Source organism: Lissotriton helveticus, chromosome 8 (genome assembly GCF_964261635.1).
Source record: "Lissotriton helveticus chromosome 8, aLisHel1.1, whole genome shotgun sequence".
Lineage (NCBI taxonomy): Eukaryota > Metazoa > Chordata > Amphibia > Caudata > Salamandridae > Lissotriton > Lissotriton helveticus.
This window is the reverse complement of record NC_136069.1, coordinates 1,311,540,071-1,311,558,721: the sequence shown is the minus strand read 5'-3', so window position 1 is coordinate 1,311,558,721 and position 18,651 is coordinate 1,311,540,071. Positions and strand designations below refer to the sequence as shown.

The 18,651-nt window shown below is 43.9% G+C and overlaps 1 protein-coding gene across 1 annotated transcript in view; it reads right to left on the bottom strand.

The window, feature by feature from the left end:
• The window catches only part of USP9X (ubiquitin specific peptidase 9 X-linked), a 1,542,050-nt gene that overhangs the window by 1,250,649 nt on the left and 272,750 nt on the right, over nt 1-18,651 (bottom strand). The window contains exon 5 of the mRNA XM_078658291.1: nt 9,093-9,205. Coding sequence (XP_078514417.1) covers nt 9,093-9,205 — 113 coding nt within the window. The remainder of the gene's footprint in view (nt 1-9,092; nt 9,206-18,651) is intronic.

Here is an 18,651-nt window from a genome sequence, read left to right as displayed (position 1 = left end):
ACCTCACCAAGAAGTGTAGTCTTAAATCCAGTTCCAGTGTTAGTGGTTCCTTGCCATTGACTTCTATGGAGTGGTCCTGATGCAAGGGATACAGGTTACTGAAGATGCTCAAGGATGCTGAAGATGAGGTGAGGTAGATAGGGGTCTTTCCTGGAGCTTATCCTTGGTCCCTGGTGGGACAATTTTGCCCACGGGTCAACATCTCTCAAAGTCCTCTTTGGTCCAGCAAAAGTCTGATCGCTACTGGTAACCATGCACAACGAACCCAGGAGGAGGCTTCCTTCTTTTGGAAATAACTAACCTTCTGAGTGACAAAATTGCAGTCCAATGGCTCTTCTAGGTCCGATAGGTTCAGGGGCAACTTTTTAGTGTCTGTTCTCACTCTCCCAGGCTGCACTTCGACAAGGAACGACAATCCAGAGATCTGGGTGAATAATTCAACTTCAGCATTTGTGGCCCTGTGCTGCGAACAGGAAGTCAGCCAACTGAATATTGGAGTCTACACTTCCGGTTGGTATGGGGGAACAATTTCCGCACGAGCAGGGAACAGCATGAATGAATACGCACTTATATGGCACATGGCTACCCCAAGGGGCATCCCAGCGCATAACATGCACAGTTCTTTCCTTCACTAGCCCAAGGAGAAGCAGGTGCTGTTCAACTTTGGTGCAGCCTTCTCTTTGCCGGTTATAGGTTCAGCAGTGCAGTCCATTATTCCAGTACAAGCGAAATCCGAGTTCTGGGTGTCAGGGACACCCCTTTTACGCTCAGAAAGTGCCCTTAGGGAGACATCACGGTCACTAGCCAATGGCCTACTTGTATCCTTCGGTCTCATGACAACTTTCTGTGAATTGTGGCATCTAGCTATCCCCGAGGGCTCTACTCTGCGCAGTCTCAAGAAGGCTGAATGCTTTTCTTCGGGTGGAGTTCGGTAGCCCGCCCTGGAGGTGTGGCTACCCACCCATGGAGAAATCAGTTTGTCCAGTGTTTACCCTATCTCTGTCCCAAACACCAACCCGTCTACCCAGATAAAAAAAGAACTGCAGTCAGAAAGGCTGCTACAATAGGTCCTGACTGCAATTAGAATGATCAGGTTAGTGAACAGACTGTTGATTAAACAGGCAGTGATTATGCTCATAGACTGGTGCTACTACTTCCGGTACATCTGAGATATCAAGGTGCCTTGATCGCATTTAGAAAGCCATGGTTTTTTTTAGATTTTACAAATTGCAAATTCAACAAAGAACATAAGCTAAGATACGATAGGTCTGTAGCTTTTCTTCACTTAAACTATAGGCAATGGTGAAGCTCTGCAGAGGCTACCATGGTGCAATTTCCACAATATATGCGAAGCATTTCACAGGTTCCTACGAATTATTCAACTTATACCGCTACATTTTCTGTAATGCAAAACACCCAAGCATATATAAACATGCATATAAAGGGGCAGAACTCCAGCAGGAACGTAAGAGGAATCAAACACCTAATACCTGTGGAAGATTTTAAACAAATGACACAAGGCCACACTAAAATCAAAATTAGATTGTGGCAATTCCGTCCTCTGAGAAATAAAAGTTACACCAGGTCCCTCTTAAAGACCCCTTAAGCAGCACCGATTCACATCATGGGTGCAAAGAAACTGGACTACGTAATCCTACTCCTTCATACACTCAAATGGTTACAAATTTAAGCTAGAAGCCAGGTCAAACTTGCTTGCTTAACTTACAAAGGTATCCATGCAGTCTCTCCAAACTAACCGTTAGAAAAATGACGATGTTGGATGCATTATCCGTGAAGGACAGCCACCCTCCTTATAGAATCCCAAACATTCAAGAAAGAAAATGCAATGAAGCAATCAGTCTTGTTAAATATACCCATGGTCTGGAAGGCAAACCTCCTAGACATAATAGCTCCAACCTCATGTGAAAATTTCAAGTGGAACTGAAGGAACTATTTCTCCTTTATCATTGGGCAATCGTTTTGTTGACTAGGGCTATTTTACATCAATCCTAGCTGTGTTGCTCATCGTACTAATGTAAATATATTGTGAATTTTTTTATTTCCTAGTTAATTAACCAGAGTCATCGCAGTACTGAATATAAGTTTGGCACAGTTTCCCTTTTTAGGTCTCGCCCCTAGCAGTGCACTGCGCAGCAGTGCTAGCGCAGCACAAGCCATATAGTGGGTGAAAAACAGGGTAGGCTGCCCTAGGAATCGCACACGCTTGTGCGATTCCTTTTGTGGTACGCGATTGGCCTTAGCGTGCATCTTTTTATTGAAGACTGCAAGCAATTGGCCAGAGGCGGGCGCATTGCTCCGCCCATAGCCTATTGGTGTCTATTACGCGCTTGGTGCGCGTAATGGACACCAATAGGCCATGGCTCGCAGTGGCGCGCTGGTCTGTTTTTTAAAAAAAAAATTACATATTACTGCCGCTTGTTTAATGAAGGCTGCAGTCTGTGCCTAGTTTCTTTTGCATTGGAATATTTTCTGCAATCCACATGGTTTAATAAGAAGGAAATGGGTATTTTATTTATGCATATTCGTTTCAGGGTGACGTCACTCACGTTTCCAGGATGACTTCACTGCCTGTTAACTCTGATGTATATTATAACAATAACACTCCCTGTTAGACCTGTCTGGCTTTTTGCGTAGTCCCTCCAATTTATTATTTATTTTGTCCCCTTTTTGCCCCTCATACCTTTATTAATTTTTGTGTCCACTAGCTTTTCTAGGTGTTGGTCAAGGGGATAGGTGTTCTTTTCCCCCCTCATAGTTTTTCACCTCAGGCCTAGAGGCCTGTTCTGACAGGAATAGTTGGAGTCACAAAATGGTGGCTACCAACTGCCCTAACTGACACACCTGGAACCTGTCCCATAGAGAAGTATAGGGCGTTCCAGAACCTTCTGGTCCCTTCTGGACCTTTGAGGGTCAGCCTATAAAAGGCAGAATGCTGGACAGCCATTTTGTCTTGCCAGAGAGAGTCAGCTGGAGGACAGGCTATCTTGGAAGGTGGAGGGAGGCTAGTGAAAGGGTTGACCTCCTGGACTGGGAAGCAGCCTAATTAATCCACTTCTCTACTCCTCCTTTGGGATCCTTGTCTTGTCCCCGCTGTGTATGGTTAAGGGAGACCCTGGGCGCCTGACTAATCCCTAGACTGGAAGAATAGGGAGGTGAACAGGAGAAGGAGACTACAGCACTGTGGGGTGCAGTCCTCTGCCCAGTGAAGAGACTATTGCTGAGAATCCCTCAATCGGAGGAGGGCTAATCTTGGTGCCCCCCCTTGCTCAGCTCGTTGATTGAGTGCTGACCGACCGTTGGAAACTCTCCCCTAGCACCACAACCCCACCGTGTCCCTCTTCCTACCTGTTGCAGCGATTGCTGAGGGAGCGGAGGCAGTGAGATGACAAGCCGTTCTGCTCCTTAACCGGCGCGAGGTGAGCGGCGCCGTTACGGAGCAGTAGCTGGAAATCCTGAGGTGAGGAGTGGACCTGAGAAAGCCCTGGTCTATTTCCGGGTGGGCGGAGACGAGGAGAAGTGTCGACCGAGCAGCGCGGTCTCGGGAAGGGAGACACTCGCTTTCCGCGCTTGCCCAGTAGTGCCGCCGGGCTCTGTGAGGCGGAGCCGGCTGAGGAGGTTGGAGCGGAAGCAGCGCTTGCCTGCGCAGATCAGCCTCGGCAGAGTTTAACCCGAGGGTGTGTGTTCTGAGGCTAGAAACCGGCCGCAGAGACGTCCTTCGCAAAAGGGGAAATTAGAAATTAACGTTTTCCCCGCGCCAGCACCGAGTAAGCAGTTCGCTGGGCGAGGAGCAGTGGATTTGGCAACTTGGGCTACGGGGGAGCCTCAGAGCAGCAGCGACGCGTGGAGACTTGGGAAGCATCGTCTCCACGCTACAGTAAGGAGAACGTGGGGAAGGAGGGAAAACTAAGCCACTAGAAATTGACCTTCTCTCTTCGAGGAGCAGAGGAGAGGGGCCCCTGGAAGTTCTGATTAAAGGGGAAGAGTGTTAATGGAGCTGACGAGGAAGTAGCTTAAACACTGGTCATTTTCCTCAGCTGTGTAGGAGGTGGGGCCTGCTGTTAAAATAAAGATATCAGTTCCTTTTAGAGACTGCTAGTGCCCATGTGAAACTCTTGTGTATTTAAACCCTCTCAGTGACTGCTTAACTGTTAGGAGGGTGAGAGGTGCTGTGGGAGGAAGGATAAGGGCACCTTGTTGAGGATAAATTTAATCAATTCTGGAGTCCGATTAAATGTACTAGTGATGTTAATTGATGATTTGAGTTAGCATTTCTACAGAGATTGTAACAATTTCATGACTAAACTGTGCTGAGTTGTAAACTCTAAAAGGAAAACTGCTTAAGATGTTCATTTAGTAACTGTGAAAGACTAAGAGTATTTACAGATTGAATGTATATTATTAAGTTGTGATTCTGAAAACAAGAGAGCAAAGATATTATTTTTATAAACAAGTACGTATTTTTCCAACATTGGTGTAGCGTCCTTTTTATGTGTTATTGCGTGGATTTACTGCTGGGTGGTTTGCAACCTTTACACTTGTGCCTCTAGTATTGTGTCTTACCCTAGGCCAGGCTACCCTAGGTGACCTGATATCCCAGGTTCCAACACTCCCAATAATAACACTGGTGCTATCCGAGGACAGGAGGCTGGATAATAATAACGCTAAAAATAACCTCAGGGCATTGGTGGAAACAGCAAGGAGCGTTTCCGGTTCTGTGGGAGCAGTTAGTAACTGTATACCTCCGGCCTGCCTCGTGCAGCGCTTTGAAGCTCCCTGGGGAGCGGCTCACGTGCTTCCAACGCTCTCTCAAGGAATCACCTCAGCAGACTGACTGTTAAAGCAGGCACGGAGCCCGAGTCACAGGAAGCCCGTGTTTGGCCGCAACCCCGGAGATGCCTGTCCTGGTGGTGGGAAAGACCCCCGGGCCGCTCCCCACCCCAAGTCACTCTGGGAAAATCTGTAGAGGCAGCCTCGGGGGCCAGTCGGATCAGCCCCAGATCTGCTGCAGTGAGCCCTGCTTGACGTGCAGTGTTGGAAATTACAGCTCCGCTTATGCCAAACACATTCCTCATGTAGTGCAAGAAAACCGCAGTCGGGCTTTTGTATGCAAGGCAAGTCAGCCCCCTCCCTTGCTGACCACATGCCCCACGCAGAAAAGAGGTCACTGTGCACGTTCGATGCGTGGCTCCTCCGCCAGAAGCCACCTAATATGCACCCTTACAGAACGAGTTCCCACGGTGGATTCCTTAGACCCAGACACTTGGAAATGGGTGCATTGTGTATCTCATAAGTGAGGACGAAGCTAGAGACATGGTAAAAGCTTCATAAGTACTTCCACAATGGGAGTACAGCACAGAGCTTCCTAGCTCACTCTCTCTGCAGGCGTGCAGTGGCACCTTCACAGGCAAGGTGCCCACCTACAGTAAAGCACAGTCACCCTCTGGGTGAACCCTTTTGAAAAGCCAGCTGTTAGGGTTCTGTTTTGGTGATTGGTGGCCACAGAGGGAGGTGGCTTTAGGTACTTGTCAGACGCAGTGTAATCTCAAAACACAAGTGACCATGCCTCGGTTGCTGCCAACCTGTGGGGTGTGCATTCTCTTGAGGGGGTAAGCACCTGTCACAAAGATCTTGCTGCTGGTTAATCTGTCAACTTTGATGACATTTAGAGCCAGTAGACCCTGGGTCACATGACCCAATTTTGAACACAAATTGGACAGAATTGCAGTTAGGACAGGAGTGGGCCAGGCATGTGAAATGGGATCAATGTTATCCATTTTAAGGCTAGGCAGTGCTGTTATTGCCATTGCCCGAGCTCTGCTGCTGCTTCCTCTTCTCATACTCTGCATTTATACTCCCCGCCACTCCTGCTCGTCAGTAGAGTCTGGTTGTCTTTGGAAACTGCGGAGCATCATCCGTTGCCAGAATTCCAGCAAGTGAACGTACCGTGCTGTCGCTAGTGTGCCACAGGCTCTAGTTAAAAGGAAGGAAATGGGCCCCCTGTCCGCTATGTGAACTTTGAGGTACAACAATAATCAGATTTTAGCGCCCCCTCACGCCTCTAGGCCTCGGTGCCACTGCCCCTGTTGCACCACTGGCTGCCAGGCCCCTGCGAACAAAGCTGGTGAGCTAGACTTCTAGGTATGTTGGGGGGAGAATTTTCCCTGATAAATTTGTGAAACAAATGTGGTCAAACAGTTCATTATTAAGTACAAGGTTCACATACACTTCTGAAAGGGCAGTCATGAAATATTTCAGTGATTTTATGCATTGCCAAGGAATCCTGACATTCCCTAGCAGAAGACACATTTTTTCACGATTTGCCATATTTTAGGAATCACCTCCACTATGTCCGTTCCAGAATTTGGTCATTAGTTTCCCAGTGCCAGAAGTTTCCCATGAACGCGCCCACATATACCATGGATGCCCCGTATTGTCAAAAATTACCTCCATTATGCAAGGGCCAACATTTTGCCATTGGTGTCCTCACATCATGGGTGTCCTCTCTCCTGTGCCACGAATAACGTCTAATATATTGGCAAAATTATTTTGTCATGGGTGCCCCAAATGCCAAGGATTAACCTCAGTATACCAGTGCTATTATTATACAATGGACATCCCCTTATTATTTATTTGATGTATTGAGTTTTGTATAGCACTAACTTGACTCAAAGGTATCGGAGCACTTTACAGAGTTAGGGCAGCAACAATCACACAAGTTAAGTATGGAGTAAATAACAATAATAATGCACAGTAGAGTGCGACTTGTCCCTCTGGTAGCCATGGTGTTCGGGGGGGGGACTCGGCTGCTGGTGGGTATTGTAGAAGTATATCACACGTTACCGTATGCAGGCGTCGAGACCTGCTGTGTGCAACCCTGGAAACGGTGGGTGGTGGGTGGGGGAAGGATAGGGTTTGGTGGACAATTTTATGCGACATGCCTGGTATGTTTCCATGGTTTGAAAAATGCAAATAAAAATAATTTTAAAAAATTAATAATATTGCACAGCAAATAAAAGAATTCCACAATAGACAGTAGTATATAGGAACAATAGTGCAAGCCGGAACCAAAAGTTTTGGAGCGCTTACAGAGTTATCATAGTAGCAATTACACAAAATACATATGGAGTAAATAAAAATACATAGCAACAGTATATATAAGAAGTGTTCACTAGACAATAGGCTATGTGGACAATATAGTTCTGAGGACGTGTGTGTGCGCAGCCCCACCAAGGGTAGGTTGGTAAACTGAAAAGCCAGGTCTTCAGCTTCTTATAGAATTCAAGAAGGGAGAAGGAAGCTCAGATGTGGAGTGGGACACTGCTCAAAGCTTTTGGAGCGTTGAAAGAGAACGCCCGTCCTCCTGACCTGGTTCTCCTTGGCATACGAGAGTGCCTAGGGTATAAGGGCACCAATGCAAACTGCAGACCCTTGCTTAGCGGAGAACATTTTTGACGTAGAGACACAGACAGCCTATGTGGTGCATCCATGGAAAAAGTGTGACTCTGGCATATTATATGTAATACCTGGCATAACTCTACCCACCTTGGCAACACTTTACCATAACTACCTCAGAACCAGGATACCATTGCTGGTGATAGTGCACTTTACAAATACATATAGCAACATAACATAACCTCCAAAATATCAGCACCTGTATTTGCCAAAGGTATCTCATATGCTATGAATTAGAACCAGTGTGCTAAGACCTGTACTTTGTCGTGGGTATCAACCTCCGGCAACCCCTCATTAATAGGACATGGCGGCCTAACCCCATAAACAAGAACTGCTTCCAGTATGCCAGGGCCAGCAGCACATGCACCAGAGGAACTCGTGCACACAGTGCACACTCCAGTGCGCACTCCCTCCCACTATCTCACTCAGACAAACACGCACACGTTCTCACTTACTCTCCCACATACTCCTATACTTTCTTCGCTCAAACACTCCATCACTTACACTTCCATTTTTCCTTTAGGCAGTCCTGGTGTTTTAATCATCAACTTTTAGTATGTTGGGAATTTACAGCCCCTGCTCATGTTATGTTATTTATTCTTGTAGAGCGCATGGCTACCCTAGGGTGTCCTGGCGCTAGGTTGATGGATGATGGAAACAGTGCAGCATTGAAGTGCTTGAAAGACAGGACTGGTTTGAAGGTGCCACATAAGACTATTAGCCTTTGAGCAACTTTGTAAGAAAATGCAAACATATCAAGTTGATTTGGGATTCAGCATTCATTCGTGGTAGCAATTAAAGCTTAGTGAGTGAAGTTGTGAAAGTGAAGTCAATGTAATTCATATGCGGACTTAAGATTTCCAGTGTTCATGGACAATCACTTGTAATCCTTTAAAACAACAGAACGTAAAACAAATGTGGTTCCCACCGCACTGGGATACTACCTGGGATATGAACCCTATGTCACAGCACCCCAAAAACCCACCATACTGTGGTCACGCTCAGTGCTTTAAATGGAAGAATAGAAATACAGTTATCTTACACCAGAATACCTTCTTACTTTTGAAAAGTGCCAGTATTATTCAATTAAAAGTATTGCGCCTCTGATGAGACGTGCAGGTACTCTCCCACTCTAAGTAAAGAAGTGTAAGTACTCACTCGGTACCTGACAGTACCATCCCATTTAAGTCACTACTGAAGATGTCCAGCAGCAGCAGCAGGTGTCTGAGTTTACAAAATGAAAACAAAACATCACTGCTAGCAGTCCTTTTTCCAAAGCAAAGCCCAGGCTTGGGTGTCTTTTCCCAAGTCTCTCAGCTGAAGTACTGCATGTCCCACAGAAGATGCCATCCCACTGTATGCATGCTACACAAACAAATGATGGACGGAACGTTGAATAAATCATATATTCACCCCCCCAGTCTGGGTTAAATCCATCGTTCTTTCAAACTTTAATAATGCGAGACCTATTGCATTGCAAATGCTTGTTTATATTGCCAATGTGTGTCTCACAGAGATCGGTTTTCACCGAATGCGAAAAACTTTTTAAAGCACTCCCTGATCTCTTAGGGTCCGTATACACACAAAACTTTACTTGACAAAATATATTAAATACTTACATGTATCTCAAACTTCCAACCACTTACAGCTTCATCAGTGAGAATTTTGGTAAATGATATCGTCAGTCCATCTCGAAAAAATCTCTGGCAAGCTTCACTTTTTACATCAAGACCTAAAGACAAACATAAAATAATTGTGGTGTTAATTTCAAAGCCATTTTTTCAAAATGACCGCCAGTAATCAAATAATTACGAGTTCTTCTGACTCTTTAAGCACTACACTTGTTTAATATAATTTTAAGCAAAGTATCCTTAAATAAAGTAAGACGCTGAACACTGCCACTGAAACAAAGGAGGATAACCTAACCATCCATAACGGTTTTACAAGGTTCTGCGAATAATTCTCTAGATGGTGATAAAAACAACCTCCCCACCACCGTCGCTATTTTTATTCCTTTATTATAGGCATGTGGATGAAAAGTCCTGCCGTTGAATGATACAAAAGCTGTTGTCCTTGTACAAGGACTTTTAAAGTTTAGAAAGCAAAGCTGAAACAAGAGAAGGCGGCACCATCCAGTCAGAAACTTGCATCCTCGTTTCTCAACAATCTCCTACACATTGGAGGCAAATGTACATTAGCAATACTTTATCAATTATTCTACAACAGAGTCTGGCCATAGCGAGCATCGTCCTGGAGATGGCATCCCAGAAATAATAATAAAAAAGCAAATCCTTGATCAGCCACCTAAGTAGCTTGCTTTACAAATCATCAAACTGAAATCGTCTTCGAGAGGCAACAAATACAGACTGTGTGAGCTAGCATGAGCTGGCATTCCTAGTGGACGAAGTATGTCCTGAAGTGATTAACTCACGATGGCATACATCACCCATCTTGCTGTAGGTGCGTACAGGTGTCCTTGCCTGATGCCATCATTACTACCGAAAAATTAAGAATAGCCTTGTACTCGTTTGTTTCGCGCTGTCTAAAAAAAAATCATAGTCACGTTAACGTCTGGAAAAAACGTTAAAGAGCTGTGTCTCGGTCTGCAGATATTACAACCACTAAGGTAGCAAATCTTGCTCTCGTACGTAAATAAAATCAAAATGTCCCCAACCACGTGAGACTTTTGCTCCATCCTTCGAGGTGAAATGATACATTGTAAAACCTCGCAGATGTAAAGGGCAACTGTTTAGGGACACATCACGCAATCTAGAGGCTCCAGCTTCGGCGACACAGGAGGTCAGCCCCAGAGCACTTCAAGACCTAAAAGCTACAATGTATAGCAATAAAAAGCCTAGATAGCATGGGCGTCGCAGTGATGTGTCAATCAGCCACGTTATTTTCGAGATCCAAACGTTGCTGTCGAGACCAAGGGTCAAACTGAATTCTTTTCTTGATGTAGATCATAGCTGCCCCCTTCCACCTCTTGGACCAACTCTATGATGAGCTTTATATATTCTAAGCAGTTTTAATCTGCGAAGGCATGGGTAGGGGCAAAGTCATGTCACACTAAATGGAAAAGTGTTGCTGTGTTTTATGGGAGATTCCCTGGCATGATTGGGATGCTAGAGTGTGGGGAGGGTTTTTTTTTGTTTTATTGGCCACTGTTATAAAAGTTCACAAATTGCAAGGGAACGATACATGCACAGTAGTAAGGCTAAACGTATGGAAACATGTGTGCCATAGATATACACATGCGTAGCCAAAAGCGACCCGCACCACTAAAAATGATTATCTGGAATGTGAGGGGCTTGAATGACCCAAGAAAAATCCAGCAAGTATTGGCACACCTACACAGACTCCAGGTAGCAATAGCTATGTTGCAAGAGACCCACCAAACTAAACAAACTGTAAATGGGATAGAGAGGAGATGGGCCGATATAAGAATTGCTTCTTCATACTCATCTTATTCTAGAGGTATCATGATCGGGATTAAAAAGGGGGAGTACAATTCAGGGTAGAAAACACAATAACTAACGATCAGGGCAGGTATATAATTCAAAGTGGAATACTGCATGGCTCCAGAGTGGTGATTGTGAACACATACGGTCCCAAAACAGATGATCCTGGGTTTTACACAACTATATGGAATTAATTGAGAGCACTTCCACAGACTGAGATACTATGGGGTGGAGACTTAAATGTAACATTGGATGTAACCAATGACCGATCAATAACTACAAGACACCACTAGCAAGCGGCTACGGTGATACTGGACGGTATGGATTAATTCCATGTGGTAGATATATGGCGACTCCACAATCAAATTATTTACAACAAGGGGTGGTGAGGGACAGAGTCTCTGAATTAAGCAGAATACTCTCACCCAGTCAAGAGATCAGGGCTAGATCCAACACCGTTTTTTAGCTCATTGCACCATCCCAGTTTCAGAACCTGGCTGTATGCAAATTAGTCTGTTCCTGTCCCAGTGCATGATGAGAACAGGGCAAACCAAACTACAAAAGCCAATTCTTACACTGGGAAGGAAACAAGCTTCCGGGGACCGGTTTCTGGCATTACAGCCATCTTCGGCCCGGCTTGCTTGAATCCTGATGGTGCAATGAGCAAGGGACTCATGTCTGAGTATACCCTTCCACGCTTAGGGTGGACAAAATTATTTACAACAAGGGGTGGTGAGGGACAGAGTCTCTGAATTAAGCAGAATACTCTCACCCAGTCAAGAGATCAGGGCTAGATCCAACACCGTTTTTTAGCTCATTGCACCATCCCAGTTTCAGAACCTGGCAGTATGCAAATTAGTCTGTGCAATGAGCTAAAAAACGGTGTTGGATCTAGCCCTGATCTCTTGACTGGGTGAGAGTATTCTGCTTAATTCAGAGACTCTGTCCATCACCACCCCTTGTTGTAAATATTTTTGTCCACCCTAAGCGTGGAAGGGTATACTCAGATGTGAGTCCCTTGCTCATTGCACCATCAGGATTCAAGCAAGCCGGGCCGAAGACAGCTGAAATGCCAGAAACCGGTCCCCGGAAGCTTGTTTCCTTCCCAGTGTAAGAATTGGCTTTTGTAGTCTGGTCTGCCCTGTTCCCATGATGCACTGGGCCAGGGACAGACTAATTTGCATACAGCCAGGTTCTGAAACTGGGATGGTGCAATGAGCTAAAAAACGGTGTTGGATCTAGCCCTGATCTCTTGACTGGATGAGAGTATTCTGCTTAATTCAGAGACTCTGTCCATCACCACCCCTTGTTGTAAATATGACTCCACAATCAAAGCAGCAAGAAGGCACATACACCTCAACAATACATGCCAGTTAGTCCTGGCTAGACTACTAGCTGGCAACAGGGGGAGCTAGTAACTGGGTGAATGAGAGTCAACACCTAAAGACACTATCTGATCACAAACAGGTGACAATGACCTTAGATATCCCAACGCATATATCCCTGCAGTACATATGGAGGTTCAACGCCATAGCCTTAATAGATCCAATATATATAGGCCATTAAAGGGACAATAACAGAATACTTCAACATGAAGGGGGGGATCAGTGAATAATGCGGGTACGTTATGGGAAACCTTTAAGGCTACGATAAGAGGTATCTGCATTAGTAAGAAAGCAGGTATATTGAGGGACATACGTACACAACTGCAGAACGTAGAAGAAAAAAAAACAATTCAAAGACTAATGCAACCGTATACATTGTGCAGATATTCTGGGTAATTGCAAACACAACAATGATGGACAGAATGTGGATCAATGTCACACATTCACCCCAGTCCAAAGATCTGGGCCCAAATCCATCGTTTTTCCACTCCACACCACCCTGGGTTAGACAATGGCGATATGCAAATCAGCGCTGACCCTGTGCCCCATGGGAACAGTCCAGTCCGAACTACAAAAGCCATGTCCTTCCCAGAACGGAAACAAGCATCCGAGGACCGGCCCGGTTTCGAGGTAACACCTCTCATCAGCCCGGCTAGCTTGATTCCAGTGGTGTGGAGTGCCTGGGACTCACGTCTGAGCATCCCCAGTACACTTAGAGCGGTAATTGCAAACACAACAATGATGGACAGAATGTGGATCAATGTCACACATTCACCCCAGTCCAAAGATCTGGGCCCAAATCCATCGTTTTTCCCCTCCACACCACCCTGGGTTAGACAATGGCGATATGCAAATCAGCGCTGACCCTGTGCCCTATGGGAACAGTCCAGTCCGAACTACAAAAGCCATGTCCTTCCCAGAACGGAAACAAGCATCCGAGGACCAGCCCGGTTTCGAGGTAACACCTCTCATCAGCCCGGCTAGCTTGATTCCAGTCTATTGTCTGACCCAGGGTGGTGTGGAGTGGAAAAACGATGGATTTGGGCCCAGATCTTTGGACTGGGGTGAATGTGTGACATTGATCCACATTCTGTCCATCATTGTTGTGTTTGCAGTTACCGCTCTAAGTGTACTGGGGATACTCAGACGTGAGTCCCAGTTACTCCACACCACTGGAATCAAGCTAGCCGGGCTGAAGAGAGGTGTTACCTCGAAACCGGGCCGGTCCTCGGATGCTTGTTTCCGTTCTGGGAAGGACATGGCTTTTGTAGTTCGGACTGGACTGTTCCCATGGGGCACAGGGTCAGCGCTGATTTGCATATCGCCATTGTCTAACCCAGGGTGGTGTGGAGTGGAAAAACGATGGATTTGGGCCCAGATCTTTGGACTGGGGTGAATGTGTGACATTGATCCACATTCTGTCCATCATTGTTGAGTTTGCAGATATTCTGGGTAGCATCAAGAAACACCTAATCCAATAGAATGAGTTTGCAGAAAGTGAAATCAAATCAAATAAAAAAAAGCTTTATTCGGTACATTATACATAACCATAAAAGCATTCTAATAATAATAAAAGACATGTTACTTGCACATTCTCACAATTATTTACAAAAATACAGTCCATTTTTTAATTATTAGTCCAAGGAAATCAATATAATAAAGTTTCATTAAAGTCTTTTAAAATCATTAGTCTTAAAAAGCTTCTCGAAGGTGCGTATAGTGCGTTCAATTCCATATATCATACATTTGGATAAAGGGCATTATGACTCCAACTTCAATCATGATAATGTTCATAAGTTAATGCCCCTCAATTGGAGTAGGTCTTTCTTCTCTTAATAGACATTTGTATAAAACTGCAAGCAGCGTTCATGATTTTATCATTCTCCAAGCTACAGATAAAATTAAAAGTTTGTTTATAATAATACAATTTGTTTGCTAAAAAAAGAGATTTCAAAACAAGTTTACGAATGTCCCTATAAAAATTACAAAATAATAAAAAATGCAGCTTGGATTGAGGAGATTTTCCATCACATGGGCAATTTGGTAAAATACGATACCTTTTCATGGACTTGGGGAATGCAACTAGATAGTGTAGGGTACCGAGTCTTAATCTTGTTAAAAAGAACCTATGTTGGGTATTTCTTACTTTAATGAAATAGGGTTGTATGCCCATAAAAAGTGGGCGCTCATAGTAATAGATGATACTTTGTTTCGTACTCTATTCACCATCCCTTACCAAATCCATGGCGGTAATAAGCCTTGTTTTCAACTCTTTTTTACTATACACTTGTATAGACATTGGTTCTTTACGCTTTAGAGTTAATTTGCAGCTTATTAGTAAAGTTTGAATATATTCAAGCCACAGTATTTGTCTATTATCTAGAGCCAAACAATCCAGTATTATACTCTTAGTAATAAACCTTGCTTTTTCTCTCGTCCATATCCCATGCCATACAGTAAGACCAGCTGTTCTTATAAAATCGCTAATATAGGAAACGGACAATTCTTTGTGAACTAGACAATTAGATGTAGAGCTTGGGACTGCTAGCAAACGTTTTAAAACTTGTTTTCGTGTAGTTGGAGGGTTACAGTATTAGCTCTTCCCCATAGAGTTGCACCATAGCATGCAGTTGTGATAGCTTTGCTTCTATAAAAGGGTGAGCATTTCCCTTATGGGTTGATTTCCTATTTTTGTAGAAAATCTAAATATACCCTGTACTGTTCGTATACATTTTAAATTAGATAAATTAATATGCGAACCACATGTACCATGTTCGTTAAAAAGTAAGCCCAGATACATAAAACTATCAACTACAGTGCCGCCCACATAATGCTTTTTAATCCTTGTTCTGTCTTTAACACAGGTCATGACAAAAGTATTTGTTAAATTCAGCTTTAAATCCTTTTCGGTCATGAAATGAGCACATTTTTCTATCAAACATTGCAGGCCATTTGCCGTCCTTGAAATAAGGACGGCATTGTCCGCATAAAGGAGTACTGGGGTGTGACGGCCTTTAGGTTCTGCAAAAAAGAGTCAACATTATTTATATATAATGAAAATAGAAGGGGAGCTAAGACACACCCCTGTCTTATCACAGAGTTAACCTAAAGTCCGGCGTACATTCACTCTTTACACCAAATCAAACTCTGGATAGTAGAAAGGTATAAATCTGGGACAAGTAAATAACCATATCTTTGGGGGCGCTTAGCTCAACCAGTGTTTGCCACAGTTTATCGTGGTTTACCAGGTCAAAGGCACTGGTGAGATCGACAAAGCAAAGGTGTGAGGGACCCTTCCTTTGCTAGGGTATATTTTCCCACCAAAAGATCCAAGTTTACACATTGTTCTATCGTCCCAATACCTCTCCTAAAACCATACTGGGCCTCTGATAGTATGTTGTTCTCAGAGGTCCAGTTTTCTAGTCTTCCCAGCAGGACTCTCCTCATCAATTCGGAGGTAGAGTCGAGGACAGATATGGGACGATAACACTTTGCATTCCCTCTATTCCCTTTTTTGAATATGAGAACTATTATACTTTCAACCCAAGATGTAGGTAGCATTCCATCAAAGGTTGCGTTAAAAAAGTTCAGTAGAATAGGTGACCAAAATTCGATGATATGCTTAAAGACATCGATTGGGACCACATCGGGTCCGGCGACTTTACCACTAACACTTGTATTAAGTGCCCCTTTAATTTCTTCTAGGGTTAGCCAGGGTAACCCAACAGGCTCAACTGTAATAGAGTTACTTTTTTCCTTTTGCATAATTAGGGCACCTTCTGGGTTGAAAATACCTTCAAATTTGTTATCCATTCCTCTAATGGAACTGAAACATCTATCGTTACTGTCTGGGTCTGACGGATGTGCCTGCCGAATATCCGATATTGGGGTAGACTACATCTCCGATAATGCTCAGCGTTAAGGGGAGGACCAGGAAGGCATTTAGCAACGCGAGAGACAGAGGTCCTCGCACGTGATTTTGTCGTTGGAGTTTGTTGGCGGTTCAATGGACGCCTTGTCCCCGCGGAGCCGTTTTGGATTCTCTGTTTATTCCCTACGTATGCCTGATTTGACTCCGCGGCTGGGGAGTGGAGATCGCGTTCATGCTCGGCTGAGCAAGAACACCCCTGGCAGTGTGAAGTTAAGCCTTGTCTTGGTTTCCTGTGTTTGGTGCCGGGAGACGCTGGATTTGCCCCCTCCGCGCACTAACAGGAAAAAGACTGTTGTTTCACTCGGCGGAGTGAAAGCGCCATAGAGCCTGATTCCTGGATTTAATGTATGCTTGAGAGAAGGGCTGGGAGCCGCTGGATTGCCCCCTCCTAGCCGTATCAGGTATTGGAGTCAGGGTGTGGTAACATTGGGGATCCATGAACTGGGAGACGCTGGATTGCTATTCTGAACGCCAATGCCTGCCGGTAAGGCTGATTTTGTTTTCTTATTTGACTGGCATGGATTCAATGCTTTGGGTGGCATTTCTCCACTGCGAGACATTAGTGTAGTGAAGCCTTGGCCACGGTTTATGATTTCTTTTTTTGGAGCCACGTGGTGGAAGACAACTATTCCACCCAGGAAAAGAGATGCCACAAAGATCTGATATTCTAAAGGCTTTTTGGGATGGAGTGATTGGTATGTATGGTACTTGGGTGAATTGCTAAACAACTGTGACAAATGTATGATTCCTTAAGACTAACCGGTTGTTCTTAAATCTTTGGTCAACCGTGTTTTATGAGAGAAGTATCTCAGATAAGGGAAGGGTCCATCTCCTGAGCATTTACCAGGTACTGCTTTATAAAAGTGAGACAGTACAGGAGGGTACGAAGAAGATTGAAAGTATTAATGTGTGCCTTCTTTTGTTACAGGTGTCCCTTCCACTGCAGCTCTTACCCTTACCTATCCCTCGCTTGACTGCTTTTGTGCTCTGTATGCTTATAGCTAGTCAGAGTGGAGGAACGTCAGGAGGTGGACCTCATTTGAGCAACGTTCCGATCTTGAGGAGCCAGCAGTCGTGACAGTTACCGCTTAAATATCTCTAAAAAAAGAATAGTTAATGGTTTTCCAAAATAGGGTTGCATCACAAGTTGTTGCAGCTTGTATTAATTGGTCCCAGGCCTCTTCTCGGATCTCAGTTTTCCTAAGGTCCAGGGCAGTTTTATACTTTCTCCTTAGGTTATTTATTTCAGAATTGTTCCTGGGTGTTGTATTTAAGGTGATTTTTAATTCTTTATTTAACCTTCAACATTCCTGGTTAAACCATCTAGGTTCTTGGTTACGCACTTTATTCTTTTGTTTTTATTTTTAAATGGTCCGCTATTTCAACAATAATATTAGAAAAGGCGCTAATAATATCCGAATTAATGAAGGAACTATCTAGGCAGGTATCAATATCATGCTATTTTTCCCAATAAGATTTTCCATAAACAAAGAATGGTTTACACCTGACCATTTTATTGAGACTCCGTTGTTACCTTGGGTCTCGATGTTAATATCGGCTGCCTTCCCTCTTTTAGTCCGAGACATCTTATTAAGCTTCAAAGTCAATGTTAAGGGGTGGTGATCACTAAATAGGCTTGCACAAACTGTAAAAGATTCCACTAAATCCCTACATTGCTCTGAGACAATAAAATGGTCAATGGTTGAAGACTATCTAGCACCTACAAATGTTTGAATGGGTGACTGTCCATCAAAATCATTTAATTCCATAATTACTAAACTATATTTATGAATAGCAAAATTAATGGCTTCACCATAAATGTCATGGGAAATGGGAGATTCTGCCTCCATAGTAATAAAGATAGCCACATTGTTCTCCTGCTTCACATTTTTCAATATTAAAGTCACCAGATAAGCAGATGATCACCCCCCAACCCTTTTAGGAAACCATCCAGATCGTTTATCATCAAAAATGTTATTATAGAAATTAACTACAACAATGAACTATTTGCCCTCAACTTTAAAATAAAGTAAATGATAAAATTGTGACGCGATATATAATGAGGTGAGAGGATACTGGAATTGCGGCTGCTAAGCCACTTCTTGCGCGGCCTTTCTAGATGGTGCGACATATGTACATATAGTTTGATAGGCATTTATAATAAAAAAAAATCAGAATGCCACATTTCCTAGAATAAAATTAGAGCACAGTTCTCATTTTTTTTGCCAATCCTCATCATTTAATTTATTTTTTATCCCTGCCACATTCCACGACATTATACATACATTTTCTTGAGGGAGGTGACAAACCTCATCCTCTTGTGTGGTACTCCTTACTTTCTTTTCACAGTCTGAAAACCTCTGTACAGGGGGTCGTTAACTAGCACAATCCATTTGTACAA